Source organism: Danio rerio, chromosome 15 (genome assembly GCF_052040795.2).
Source record: "Danio rerio strain M-AB ecotype USA chromosome 15, GRCz13ab, whole genome shotgun sequence".
Classification (NCBI taxonomy): domain Eukaryota; kingdom Metazoa; phylum Chordata; class Actinopteri; order Cypriniformes; family Danionidae; genus Danio; species Danio rerio.
In genome coordinates, this window is record NC_141035.1 from 23,566,745 (window position 1) to 23,581,033 (window position 14,289).

Here is a 14,289-nt window from a genome sequence, read left to right on the forward strand (position 1 = left end):
TAAACTAATAATCTTTTGTAACATGAATAATGGTAATTTCATACTAAGTTAAATCATAGATTTTTCTGTATTCATTATACATTCACACTCTCGTCCGTTGTGTGCTGTTGGTTTAGTGTCATGCTAAACTGCCTGTGGGTCAAACAAAGAAAGTGTGTTTGTGTGCAGTCGGTTGAGGGCTCACGTGCGGACCACTCTCCTCTCTCACTCATTACATAATCCAGCAGTCTGAAGCTCAGACCTTAATGTGCAGCTTCATTTTCCCCTTTTTAGCTCCCCTTCCTTCTTATCGGACATTTGCATGGTTTACTTGCACCCTCCCATACATGACCCAGCCATGACATCGCTAAAAAAAACATTGTGTTCCTGGTAGAATAAGAACATGCTGTTTTGTTTTCTTTGTCTGCGACCGGTGGAAGTAGGAGGACTCAGCACGTGCCACTGTCTGAAAACCCCGCCCACAACTCCTCCCTGCTCCTTTCTGATTTGTCAGGGGGTTGTGTTTACCCCAAAGCTCCGCCCCATGTGTTTCAGACATGCCCTTTCAGCAGAAACACAGAAGCTTCACGTTCTTTACTTTTAAAGATCACATGTTGAATGATTCTTTAAGCTTGAGGTTTTTTATTTTAAGGTTTTTGTCTCAGAAATGGGGTTGGAAAAGCAGCCTGACTGGATTGCCACCTTGTTTTCTGGGTTTCTCAGGTCACCGCAGCCATCTACTGGACAGACGCCAATGGTGTCACCACGGAGCGAGACCACGCCAATTCCTGTGCCCACACAGGTGCGAAACTACCAGCGGATCAAACAGAACCTCTCCAGCAGCCCAACCACAACACTTTATGGCTCTCCCAGGTAAGACACCCAACAATGGGAACATGTAACTTTTGCTAAACTGCCTGCTGAATGTGCAAGTTTTAATCTTGCCAAGATCTGAGACATGATTTGTCTGACTCATTAATTGTCTCTCATTATTTCCCAAACATAACATAAACAAAACATATTTTCCTACCCTGCTGTTCTGGTGTGGGATCTTCTCGTCTTTGTGCTGACATTTTGATTTGTTCATTCATTTATAAACGTGACATCAAAAATCTCTCACACACCTGTCCTATTGGAGGACACTTTTTGCTTTTAATTGTAAAGTCAATTAATTCTGATAATGTTTTAAAGTAAGAATAGATTTATAAATGATACTATGTAAATTATAAATAGTATTATTATATTATTTTGCTTCTGAATTTAATGTATACAAATGTTTAGAACATAAAAACCCTGCAATGTGTCTTTGTGAACCGGTGTGTTTGGGTGTTTAGGCTGAGGTTTGGCAGAGTCTTGAGATAATGACGTTTGCTCCATCTCCAATTAGTCATGCCAGACTTTAACAGCTGCTCGGCCTACTTCACTGTGACCTGCCCTGTGTCTCCAAAAGTGATTAAGCTCACCATGGCGGCAGTGCTGTCCTTGTGCCCAGGGCCAGGCTGATTCCCATTATCTGAGCCTGTTAGTCAGCTCGGACTTCATACTAGTTAAAACCCCACTGGCTCTGCTTTAGACCAAATTAATGAATATTAATTGTCTGCTAGGTGACTATCTGTATATGTGGGCTGTTTATGGGGATGTCATCTAGCTTGTTTTTGGATTGCATGGGAATCTTAAGTATCTCTCTTTTGGCTAACCTTTCAAAATTTGGGGGTCGGTTATTCAAATATTTTCTTGATTTTTTTTAGACACTGTGATCATTTTTGAGTATTGAGGAAGATTAAAAAATACAGTGACACTGTGTTTGCCAAATGTTATTTGCTCATATTAACAGATAATGTGATGAATCACACCTCTTTTTGGACACCTATATGAAATTAAAGAGAACTGGCCTTACATGTGCACACAAAACTCCCTTAGATCAGTTAGTCAAAAATCATTGTGCAGTGGTTGCTTAAGAACAGTTTACACTTTAATTTTGTGCTTTGAAATGCATTTGTAAGCTTGTCTGAATACCACTATAGTATAATTTTTGTCTGTTTTTATGGTCACAGGTCAGGCACAGTGCGTCGCTCCAACACAAGCCCCATGGGCTTCCCTAAAATGGTGTCTGCTTCCCCAAGCCCTGCAGATACTGTCCAAACAGTGGGGCGACGTCTCTCTACTGGCAGCTCTCGGCCCTACTCACCCTCTCCACTGGGTAAGAGTCCCCACTATCATTCTTGCAATAAGTGTACTAGGAAAAGTATATATTCTAAAAGCTGACGTGTCTCAACATGCCCATTTTATGAGCATCTGTCTGTGTTTGTGTCCCCCAGTGGGCACGATTCCTGAGCAGCTCGGCCACTGTTGCTGTGGTCACCCTCAGAGCCATGAACCGCGCAGTCGCAGCTCTTCAGGCGGTGAGTTCATTACCCACAGCACTACTGTTTCCTCTTCAGACTGGTACCACTAACTAACCCAAAAAGCTCCAGCCACAGTAGCTTCCTCCGGGTGGCTGTGTTATTTGGTCTCCATGTGCTTGTTATGGCTGACACCTTGACAAGCGACCTGGAACAATGCAGGTTGTCGTAACATTAAATAGTGAAAAACATGTGAACTCGATGGTTGTGACTAAATGGCAGACAAACTCAGTGACCTGCTTTAATACTTTTGAGTTCACTGAAGTTTGATGGTGCATAATTATATACTGCAGTGCCATCTAGTGGTAAAAGCATGTGCAGTCTTGTGTGCCATAGCAACAGTCTGCTGTTGGAGGTCAACATAAAATCACCGTTTGGGCTGATACTGAGTTTGTTTTCATTTTGCTATAAAGATTTTTTTTTTTTTTTGAATGACAGAGGGGCTTAATGAATTAGAACTAGACTTTTTTGAGTTGTAAATAAACAGATTACTGCAGTAAGTTTTACAAGAATTTCTAAATAAATTCTACAGCATTTTTCTAGAGTTTCTCCTGATTCAGGGTTTTCATAGGCTCATTCCTTCCGTTTTGACCAATTCCTTAAGAATATAAAGTTTAAACAAAAAAATGACAAAAAAAATCAGCAAATTATAAACAGGGCCAAGACACTATCCAATACTTTGAAATGCTTTGTTAAACTCAAAAGAACATCACAATATCTGCTTCTGTTCCATAGCAAATTTAAGTGATTTACAGTTAAATCAGACTATTTATGCGTGTTGTAGGTTCCCCAGTGCCATCCTCTCAGTTACTGGGCGCTCGTCTTCAGAGTGCGCCGACACTGACGGACATCTACCAGAGCAAGCAGAAGCTCCACAAGCAGCTGTCTGACCCAGTGCACCCCACCTCCTCCGCCTATCCCAGCAACCACTCTCCTCAGCTCGGCCGGCCCGCAAACCTCGGCACCTCCCCAACCAAACACCTCGGTTCCTCTCCTCGCACCTCTGATTGGCTGACAAAATCACCGCTCCCCACTATCATTGGCTCTCCAACTAAGGTCAGTTTTATGGGAGTAACTAACAGTTTTAGCAAAACAAGATACAATGAGAAGGTATTATTCGTCTGGCAGTTCATCCACAGCTAATCCGAATGAACAAATTAGTTTCAGCAGACCACGAATAACTCCAAATCTCAAAATGTGTCTTTGTGCAGGAATATTTTTGACACTAATAATGTTGTTTTTTTAACTGATATAGGTAACAGCTCCATTCAAAATCCCTAAAACTCAAGCCTCTTGCAATCTCATGGCCCTGGCCGACAGCCCCATCCCCAACAAGACTCTGATGGATGGACGTGAACTTTGTGCTCATCACTGTACAGCGTATCCCAGCAGCAGACAGCCCGCACCTGAGGCTAGCAAGACTTCCTTTGGCAGGTGTGCAAACCTTTGTCAAATTTCATAATATAAGTTTTAAAATATAGTAAGCAATATATAAGTAATATTTTCTTTCTTGTCTAAATTTGATCTTAAGATCTGTCATTTGCATGTATTATCATTTTTCTGAAGGATCATGTGAAACTGAAGACTGGAGTATTAATAATACAATCCTACTTTGCCACAAAGAAATAAATTCTATTTTAAAATATATTTTTAGAAAATAGTTTTAAAATATGAAAATGCTATACAGTTTTTATCATTGACATATTTTTCCCAGATTTACATGTGAATGTCAATTTCAAGATATACAGTAAATGTGTTATTGAGCCACTTTTATAAATTGTATATTAATTAAATAACAAGCCGAACCCGTTTATTCATCAGGTCTGTAAGCGCTGGCAGACTGTCTGAGCCTCCGGTACGGATCACTCTAGGAGGACAGCCGTACCAGGGCAGCACAGACAGCCTCAACACAGAGAGACCCATGGACACAGGTAGACCAACTTTTCATAGCAATATCATTTTATTAAATTGATAAATTAAATTAAATCATCAAGTTCCTTCTGAAAGCCTCTGCATGAAGTGTCTGTTGGTGCTTGTATGGGTTTTTTGACCCCTGTGTGTGTTTATCACTCTTTAGCCCCGGCCGGGATGTGTGCTTTGGCAGCAGGAGGAGGGAGTCCTCGCACCGTCGTGTTCACGGTGGGTTCACCCCCCAGCAGCAGCACCCCTCCAACCTGCAGCCATCTGGCCTCTCGCCCGCGCGCCACCTCAGGTGAGGCCTTCAGATCATACAGCACTGATAATATCTATTTTGATGATGCTAATTATAAAAGAAAATTAAAGAAGTAATGTATACTATTTGCATGTATGTTAGGGTTTCCACTCTAGGCCAGATGTCAAATTCCTTGACATTTCCTTGACTTTCAGTCACTAAAAAGCTAAGTTTATAGGACCTATGCAGGGTATTTTTCACATAAGAGCAGCATTTTACCCATAAATTTTTATCTGAAAAACAAAATCTTGAGCTGCTTGATGTTGTAAACTTTATTTTTATCATATTGTTTTAATATATTTGATTGCCAGTTGACAAACAGGACAGAAATAAAATAGCATGGAAAAACTAGGGTTGATATTCTGGAATCAAATACTTCAATTAAGAATATAAATAATATAATATTTAAATTTTGATTCCTCTTATCGATTCCTGTATGTGCACACATTTTTATTTTTTCACTTAATCTGCCAGGAACTTCCACTCTGCACCTTGCTGCAAGCACCTTGAATTAGCTGTAATCTAAACATTAGACAGACCACAACATGTGCTCAAAAGGTTACATATGGTGAAAATGAAGGCAAAGCTATGTGTAATCATTACAATAAACTAACATGTTACAAGCAGAGTGTCGCGCCCAAACATGTGCGGTTGGCTCCCAAACATTGAATTAAAAGAAAGCACTGCGTAAATTCATTGTGCATCCCGAGTGCAACCAGTGTTGTGCATTTTAGTCTAACAATTTTTAAGTGTGTCGCTGAGCTGTTTGAAGCTAGTTTTTGTTCATACCTTGAGATAAAGCTAAACAGTGCATTCCCTCCGCCTCATTCATAAACAGCAGGACAAGCACACAGGAGAGACAGATTTACACTTTTAGCTTTTGTATTAGAGTCGAAAAAATGTATGAAGTAGAATGTTTGTTTTTTTATGGTCCCGTTTCTATCGCAAAATTCTCCTGCTATTTTCCAGATTTTTAAAATCTGCTTTTATTCAAACTGAAAGGTATGCAGCGTGCCCGAAAAAGTAGCATGATGGTGTTGCATGGGATCTTTTTCTATGCACGATACCCATCCCTAAAAAAAAAAAACTATAGCAAGAAGTAAAACATAAAAAAAAAAGGTAAAATATTTTCAAGTAAAATTTTGAATTCCACAATAGTTCATAAATTCCATAACCTGTGGGAACCCTTGTACATATATGTGTTTTTTTATGTTTCTTTCCATCACAACAAAAGAGTAGAAAATATATTATGACATTTAATCTTTAACAAAATTGAAACAAGTCAGAATATTGAGAAGTCTGTCAAATGTTCTAGCTATTCTTTTTTGTACTGTATTTTCACAATTCTGAACTTTTTTTCTTGATTGTAAATAAAATGTCAGAATTGTGAACGCACTAGTCGCAATTTATTGTGAAGTTGCAATTTATTTTTATCATGTAGCAGAAACTGACATTCATCATGGTTGAAAATATCAAAAGTATGTCAGTATACTTTGATATTATATGTCAAAAATGCTGTAATGGGAACTTTTTTGTTTTTTATGTAAAACATGCAAAAAAATTTAAACAGGTTATTTAGACATTCCATTTTGGTTAAAACAAAAAGAAAAAAAAGTATTTCACACACAAGTGTATTAATAAATCTAAAATAAGGATTAGAAATTATATCTAATATATATTACATATATCTAAAAATAAAAACATATGTAAATATTTTTGTTTTGTATATTTGTGTATTCTATACATTTCAATTGATATACATAAGAATGTGCACATATTGTACATACATATTGTATATACAAAAACACCAACTTTTATTTTGCAAGCAATAAATCATTTGACAGCAAAGTAAAGTTTAAAGGAAGATAGGTATCTTGTCTTTGTGGCAGTTTTTCCTGCTGATCAAGAGCTAATTCAATACACCTTCACTTTACAAATAGCTGTTGAAAACAAAATTGCCACAACATGCACATCCAATATTCTGAGAAAGTGTGCCAAAGCAGAACTGGCATTTGGCAAAGCAAGCTTTGGCCTTGAGTATATAAGATGTTGTAACAGATGTAATACGTCAGGAGCATGTGTGTGATTTGACTGTACCTGTGTGTGTTTACAGTGGGCTCCAACAGCTCTGCCGGTTCGCTCTGCTCCACCAGTGGTAAGGTGTACATGGGCTCTCCTCCAGGCATGACCATCGGCAGCTCTCCACCCGGAGCAGAAGCAGGTCCCAGCAGCCTCCGTTACGTCCCATACGGCACCTCTCCACCCAGCTTGGATGGCTTCATTACCTTTGAAGCTCCAGAACTGCCAGAGGAGACGCTGATGGAGGTGAGAGAGCTGGCTGCTGCTGCAGGAGACACCATGGCTTTCATTACAAAAATACCTTGCATATCAGTGAATAAATCTAAAGAAAATGCTTAAATGCTATCAGAATTTTGTTAAATGTTAGACCTGAAACACAGCATTTGAAATATAACTTGTGGAAAATACAAACAAAATTTGTGCCTTGATAATTATTACATTTAATAGCATATGAACAAATAATGAAATGAACAAACTATATTTTTCAATAATTATTGAATTTCTGCCAAAACTACTTAGACAATCTCTATTTCAGTCAACTATAGCCCTACGACACATTTACACAGATGACAGGTGTCAATTGGCAGCACTGTTATAATTAGCTAAAGTTAAAACTATTAAAAAGCTGAGTATTTAGTTTTGTATTGTAGACTATCAGAGTTTTGACTTAGTTGTTACTGTTATATTTTCAATTTAATTTCAACTTTATCTAAACCTAACATTTCTTTCATTTTTTATGAACATAAAATATTAAAATATTTTAGATTGGCTCTTACTTTTTTGAAACTATCTGAAATAAAACTAAAATATAAATATTAAAATATCTCATTAAAATAAGACTGTAATTAAACAAGTGAAATCCAAAATAAAAATACAGTCCAAATACAAAATAAAATAGAATGGAAAATGTTATATTGAAGCAGATATATTTAAAAAAAAAACTAAAAAGTAAAAATGTAAGAAGCACATTGCAAAATTACTACAATTCTAACTAAATATGCATCGTAATAATACCAATATTGATAAATCAAAGGACAAAGGCATAAAAACATTTAAATATAATTTAGCCCATAATCATTGTCAATTATTTTTAAATATCATTAAACATTTTAGAGGGTTAATAAAATACTAGATTTTAAATGGGAAAGAAAATACAGTATGTAAATAAATGCATGCATGTATGTAAATAGTATGTATGCAAATAAAACATTAAATAATGCTATCCGCTTGTTAAGTGTGACGTCACGCGAAGCAGCTTCTGGGTCCAAGTGCTGTATCTAACTGTAAGGGGAGACTCATCAACTGGCAATAATAAACGTTTATAAACGTTAAAGCGCTGTAATACTTTCAAAAAAAAAATCACAATCACAATATATATTTCCATGCCTAATTTCAGATGGCCAGAAAGTCGTTACGTTTTTTATAAATTGTAAAAATATTGGTGTTTGTCGGCGCCGGTGGTGTAGTGGTTAGTGTGTCGACACATGCACAACACCCGAGTTCGATTCCTATGCCGATCCTTCCCCTCTCTCTGCTCCCCATGCTTTCCTGTCAATAATCTCTACTGTCCTATACAGGTAAAGGTAAAAACCCCGAAAAAATATTAGTGTTTGTGATGCAGCAAGTCCAGAGAACGTTATGTACACCATTATTTTATATAAAATTCACTTTAATGTATGATATGACTAAAAAGGGGTCATACATGAATATTTTCTCAATTCAAAAGAGTAGCGGCTTAGACCCGGAAACAGTATTACATACGTCACGACTTAACAAGTGGATAATAGCATAATAATGGCATAATATGATATGATAGTGTTAGACATTGGTGAACTGTTTAAATATGGTAAATAGCACATGTAGCACATGACTTCATCCTGTAGCACAAACACAATAGTCTACTCTAGATAAAGCCATTCTTGTGAAACACTAACAAACAAGTGTGTGTGTGTTGTTTGTCAGCGTGAGCACACAGACACACTGATGTACCTGCGGATGATGCTGTCTTTCACGGACTGTGTGCTGGAGATCGCCGCTCTGCGGGCCGGAGGGCCTGATCTGGGTGCATCGGCTGCTTCTCTCTATCCTCCTCAGGACAGTGTGGTGGTGGACCAGATCAGTCAGCTCAGTAGAGAGTGGGGGTAAGAAGAGTAGCATACACACTACACTCGCACATTTTAAGCAATGAGGCTGAATCCTGTGTGTGTAACGCTTTGGTGCTCCTGATGTGTCCCACAGGCAGGTGGAGCAGCTGGTGTTGTATATGAAAGCAGCTCAGCTTCTGGCCTCCTCGCTGCACCTCGCCAAAGCCCAGATCAAATCTGCCAAACTCAACCCGTCTACTGCCGTCAAACAGGGTGAGCAGATATACATCTGACCTGCAAGACAAGAAAAGTGCAAATCTGCCCTGTTTATTTCCTTTTTTAGAGGGAAAAGTAATAACCAACATTCATTTTTACCACATTACTGCTTGGAAAACTCCTAATGCATTAGATATAAATTACATAAAAATAGTTTATGATAGTATAATAGTAATGAAAATAAATGGTGTTAAAGTGTTAACCCCTTAAAAACATTGTTATGTAAATGTAATTATTACATGATTACATTAAGATACATTAAGTATTAATAATTGCTACTGATGACTTTAGCTCTCGAAGACTGGGCTCTAATGCCCCATTCACACGGGGCTTCAGCGTCAACGCTTGACTGAAGGCGTGTCTGAAGTTGGAGCTGAAGCGATTGTCATAGCAGCATCAGCCAATGAAATTCAGTCAGCAATAGGCCACTGTCTAGCTGGTGTATTATGCATACAGCAATTCGATTGGCTGATGCTTCCGTCGGCTCTTGAAAAGTTTAGCTAGTCCCAACTTCTGCAGCGAGCAACGCCTCTGAAGGGCGCCGACGGATCCACAATGCAGTTCGGCAACGCCTGACGTTACCCATTTAAAGTGAATGGGAAGCGTTGACGCTGATGCCCCGTGTGAATGGGGCGTAAAAGAGACATAATATTCCATAAGTAGCGGTGTGTGATATTTATATTTAAAAGATAAGCTGATATTATAAAGTATGTGTATTTTGAAAGCATTTTATGAAAGCAAAAATGATCCCTTTATGGCTTTAAGTTTTCTACATAATAACATGCATGTTTTCTCTGTGAATGTCAGTGGTGAAGAGTCTGAACGAGCGCTACAAGAGCTGTATTTCCCTGTGCCGTCGCCTCACAGACAAACTCAACCACTTCTTCTCTGACAAGCAGCGCTTTGTGGACGAGATCAACAGTGTGACAGCAGAAAAGCTCATTTATAACCACGCTGTGGAGATGGTGAGTGAAGACCACCAGGACATATTTACTCTGAGCTTGTGTGCTTGTCTGAGTGGTTAACATCGGTGTGTATTTCAGGTGCAGTCGGCCGCTCTGGATGAGATGTTTCAGCAGACTGAGGACATCGCTTATCGCTACAACAAAGCCTCCATGCTGCTGGAAGGCCTGACCAAGATCCTCCAGGACCCAGCTGATATTGAGAACGTTATTAAATGTGAGTGAATTTAGTAAAATTAATCATTTACATTTCATTATATATTCACTTTCAAAACACTCACTTTAGGCAATTAGGACTCTTCTTAAATCAAATTAAATATAATGACAAAAAATGTAATACTAAATTAAAGGTAGGACGGAGCTGATAAACAATATTTTATCAAATCGAGATGAAATTTATGTCAATAACACTGATAAGCTCTGGACTTTTTACTCTATATTGATCTAATAGTCAATCACACAGAAATGTAGATCAATGGGAATCTGAAAGTATTCAGCACAACCAAACAAATATGACTAAAACATGTAACAAATATAACATGAAAACTATCAAATTTATATAAAAAGCTAATTTAACATGTAAATACATATTAAATAGAACATAATTAACACTTCTGGAATGATTATAACGTCTGTAGAATAAATAATTTAGGTTTGTGTGTGATTTAATTCTGTGGTTTTGTTTTCTACAGACAAGGCCAGTGTGGACCGGAGGATCTCAGCTTTGTGTTACTGCACCGTCACCCTGTACGAATAAAGAGCGCAAACTCTCTAAAACAAGCTCTCACTCCAGGGACCATCATCTTCTCCGACCACAGAGAAGAATAAACCAATCCCTTGTTTTCTTTTCGTAGCAGTCGAAGCACTTTCAGTTCCTTTTGATTCCTTCCATCACACGCAACAGACCAAGTATTACCTTTTAGTTTTTTTTGCTGATGACATTGAGAAGGACGTGCACAAGTTCACTACCAAAGATGACAACCATTTGGATCCATCTTCTCTTTTTACAACTTTTAAGAACACAAGCCGAAGGGATTTTTGAACTGGGAAACTTAAGAAGCCCAACAATGAACATCAATGCAAATCAATTCATCCTGTTGTTTTCTACTGCACTCTACTTGCTCTGATTATTTATTGGTTTTGAACATGTATATATGCTAGTGTTATTGATGATAAAGTGTTGATAGACAACTTGACGTGGATTTGAATGTTGGACTGTAATTACCGGTACCACACAAATACGCAGTCACGCGGTTAGGAGGAATCTGTAGTATTTACAAAATCAGCTTTGAAGCAAATGCACTTTATTGAGGCAGACGTGGAAAAGAGACGCTCGTCCCAGCGTTTGCTCCGCTTTTTTCCATATCGAAATAAAATCCTCAGAGTATATCCAGAAGGCCGTGAGCACACTGGCGTCACATAAAAGCCTCATGGTGAAATCATCCATAATGGTCAAAAATACTTGAGTAGTTACTTACTTTTTGATTCATCTGTACTGATACGTTGTTTTTTATGTTGATATTAATACTGTAGCTTTTTTTAACCGCAGCTGTAAATACTGTACATTCTGCATGTGTGTTTTTTATTTTGGAGTGAATGCGAGCGAGCGATGCGTGTGATTAAAGGCGGCGGACGCTGCACCGTCCCTCAAATAAAGAGCACAAAATATCCTTCTTTTTTTGTAGATGGCAACAACGTCCACACAAACTTCTTACAGACAATTCTCACTTTGCATGGCAGCTCTCGACAAACACCCGTGTTTGAGGATATATACTGACTTTGTGAGGTAAACAGGATCAAGCGCAGCCCACTGCCAGGCTCTGCTTTCCTCCCTTTATCCACGTGCAGTGTTTGTGCGGCCGCACTTCCCAGGTGCAGTCCAGTTTCAGGATCCCCAAGTACCGAAAGCATGACATTTGAGAAGTGTACATGATCTGAACACCTCGCTCCCTCTTTCCTTCACTCTGCCTCTGTTTTTTAATCTTTATAACGTGAGCCTACAACGCCTTTACTGTACAGAAGGAGAAGGCTGAGGTTCATTCTGACACCCAAATCATGCATATCTGTAGTTGTAGGACTGAGGAGAACTGTGTACAGATCACCCGTTAGACAAAATTAGTACCCGTGGAGCATTAGAATGTATCTGCCCTAGGTTTAGCACCTTTCCGAAAATAAACAAACACTTTTTTTCCCAGCCTATCACAAGCTGACACGATCATGGCCGACGCAGCCTGAAGGTCCATGTTCCCTTGATTTCAAATGTGGATGTTTTAAATGTTTTAAACCATGTGTGTTTTACCAAGGGCATCTGTGTTGTCTGAAACTGTAGAAATACAGCTTTTGTTTATTAAACAGATTGATTTTATCCTGTTATCTGAGTCTGGGATTATCTGATTTGTTATAAAGACTGTGTTGAAAGTTTGTGGCGCAACTAAACATGCACATAATAATAACAGAGCAAAGTGCGTTGGCGTAGTGGGCAGCACGATCGCCTCGGCTGGGTCAGTTGGTGTTTCTGTGTGGAGTTTGCATGTTCTCCATATGGTCGTGTGGATTTCTTCAGCTGCTCCAGTTTCACCCACAAGTCTGTAGGTGAATTAAATAAGTTAAATTGTCCATAGTGTATGTGTGTGAATGAGTCTGTATGGATGTTTTCCAGTGATGGGTTGTAGCTTGAAGGGCATCCGCTGCATAATACATTTGCTGGATGAGTTGGCAGCTCATTCCCCTATGGTGTCCCCAGGTTAATAAAGGGACTAAGCCGAAAAGCGACAGAATGAATGAATGAAATTACATAAACTGGTTTTAGATTTGATTTTGCAGGGGCAAAAGAGGGGCGAATTATTTTGTACCAAAGGCTTACTTTGTTTACTTGAGAGCAGGGCATAATCCTGGATGGAAAATATGGATGGGAGGGTGAAAATGCTCATGCTTAGCTAACTTCACTAACACACTGGATATCAAAGGAATAGTTCACCCATTAATGACAATTTACTCAATAAATGTACTCACCCTCGAGTGGTTTCAAACCTTCATCATTTTTTTTTGTTCTGATGAACAATAAAGAAGATATTCTGAAGAATGTTAGAAACCTGTAACTGTTGACTTCTATAATAGGAACAACAAATAGTATGAAAGTCAATGGTTACAGGTTTCCAACATTTTTCACAATAACTTATTTTGTGTTAAAAATGTATATTTCAACAGGTTTGTTACAAGTAAAGGCTGAGTAAATGACAGAATATTTTAGTTTTGGTTGAGCAATCTCTTTATTGTTCACAAAATTTACAGTTATAAATCATTCATTTTCTTTTCGGCTTAGACCCTTTATTAATCAGGGTTCGCCACAGCAGAATGAACCAACATCTAGAATATGTTTTACTCAGCAGATGCCCTTCCAGATGCAACCCCACACTGGGAAACACCCATACACTCTTGCATTCACACACATTCACTAAAGCCAATGTAGCTGATTCAGTTCATCTGTACTGCATCTCTTTGGACTGTGGGGGAAATCAAAGCGCCCGGAGGAAACTCATGCGAACGCAGGGAGAACATGCAAACTCCACACATAAATGACTGGGGCTCAAACCAGTAACCTTCTTGCTGTGAAGCGATCGTGCTACCCACTGCACCACCGTGCTTTCCCGCAGTTATAATTCCAACATATAATTTGTAATGGCTATAATGAGAATTGTATTGGTTTTTAATGTAAACTGAGATGGTTCCTGTGGGTATTTTCTCTCTAACTGTCAATTTGTTGTGTTCTGTTGGTCATGTTTTAAAATCCTAATGGCACCAAAATATAGCTTTTAATCTTTTTTTTTTTTTTACTTCGTTAAAAGTTAATGCTCTAATAATGTTAGTACTTTAAAATATGTAGTGGAAAACATAGCTTCAGTAATGGTATCTGATTATATGTTAGGAGACCTGCAGCCATCTGGGTAAATAAGTAAAGATAGAACTGATATTACCACTTAACCTTTCACAGCTCCTCTCCAGCATCCTCTTGGCATGGGACAATAAAGTGAGGCCACAATGCTATATATTTCCATTCATTTAAAATATGCTGGAGTAGGTTTTTCTATTAATAGGATCAAGATGAACAAAGTGTTTATTAAAGAAATGAGATATAAAATAATAACAGACGTGAATGCACCCCTACTGCATAGGTAAGAGATACATGATTCTTCCTAACTGAAAAGTTACAAAAAATAATACTTAAATGAAATACAGTAACATCATATGAAGACACTACACACTTCTACTTTTGAATAAACCAATCACACAGTACG

The 14,289-nt window shown here is 38.3% G+C and overlaps 1 protein-coding gene across 3 annotated transcripts in view; it reads left to right on the plus strand.

The window, feature by feature from the left end:
• The window catches only part of ulk2 (unc-51 like autophagy activating kinase 2), a 51,663-nt gene extending 39,296 nt beyond the window's left edge, over positions 1-12,367 (plus strand). For 2 of the 3 annotated variants that reach the window (XM_087284071.1, XM_087284072.1), the window contains 13 exons: positions 703-852; positions 2,034-2,179; positions 2,298-2,381; positions 3,166-3,437; positions 3,637-3,815; positions 4,203-4,312; positions 4,459-4,593; positions 6,707-6,918; positions 8,635-8,813; positions 8,911-9,029; positions 9,840-9,997; positions 10,076-10,211; positions 10,687-12,367. In XM_087284071.1, the coding sequence (XP_087140197.1) occupies positions 703-852; positions 2,034-2,179; positions 2,298-2,381; positions 3,166-3,437; positions 3,637-3,815; positions 4,203-4,312; positions 4,459-4,593; positions 6,707-6,918; positions 8,635-8,813; positions 8,911-9,029; positions 9,840-9,997; positions 10,076-10,211; positions 10,687-10,751 (1,945 nt within the window). In that variant the 3' untranslated portion in view covers positions 10,752-12,367. Of the gene's footprint in view, positions 1-702; positions 853-2,033; positions 2,180-2,297; positions 2,382-3,165; positions 3,438-3,636; positions 3,816-4,202; positions 4,313-4,458; positions 4,594-6,706; positions 6,955-7,526; positions 7,628-8,634; positions 8,814-8,910; positions 9,030-9,839; positions 9,998-10,075; positions 10,212-10,686 lie in introns of those variants that run through there. The other variant, XM_087284073.1, reaches the window with a different exon arrangement.
• The last annotated feature ends 1,922 nt before the right edge of the window (positions 12,368-14,289 follow it).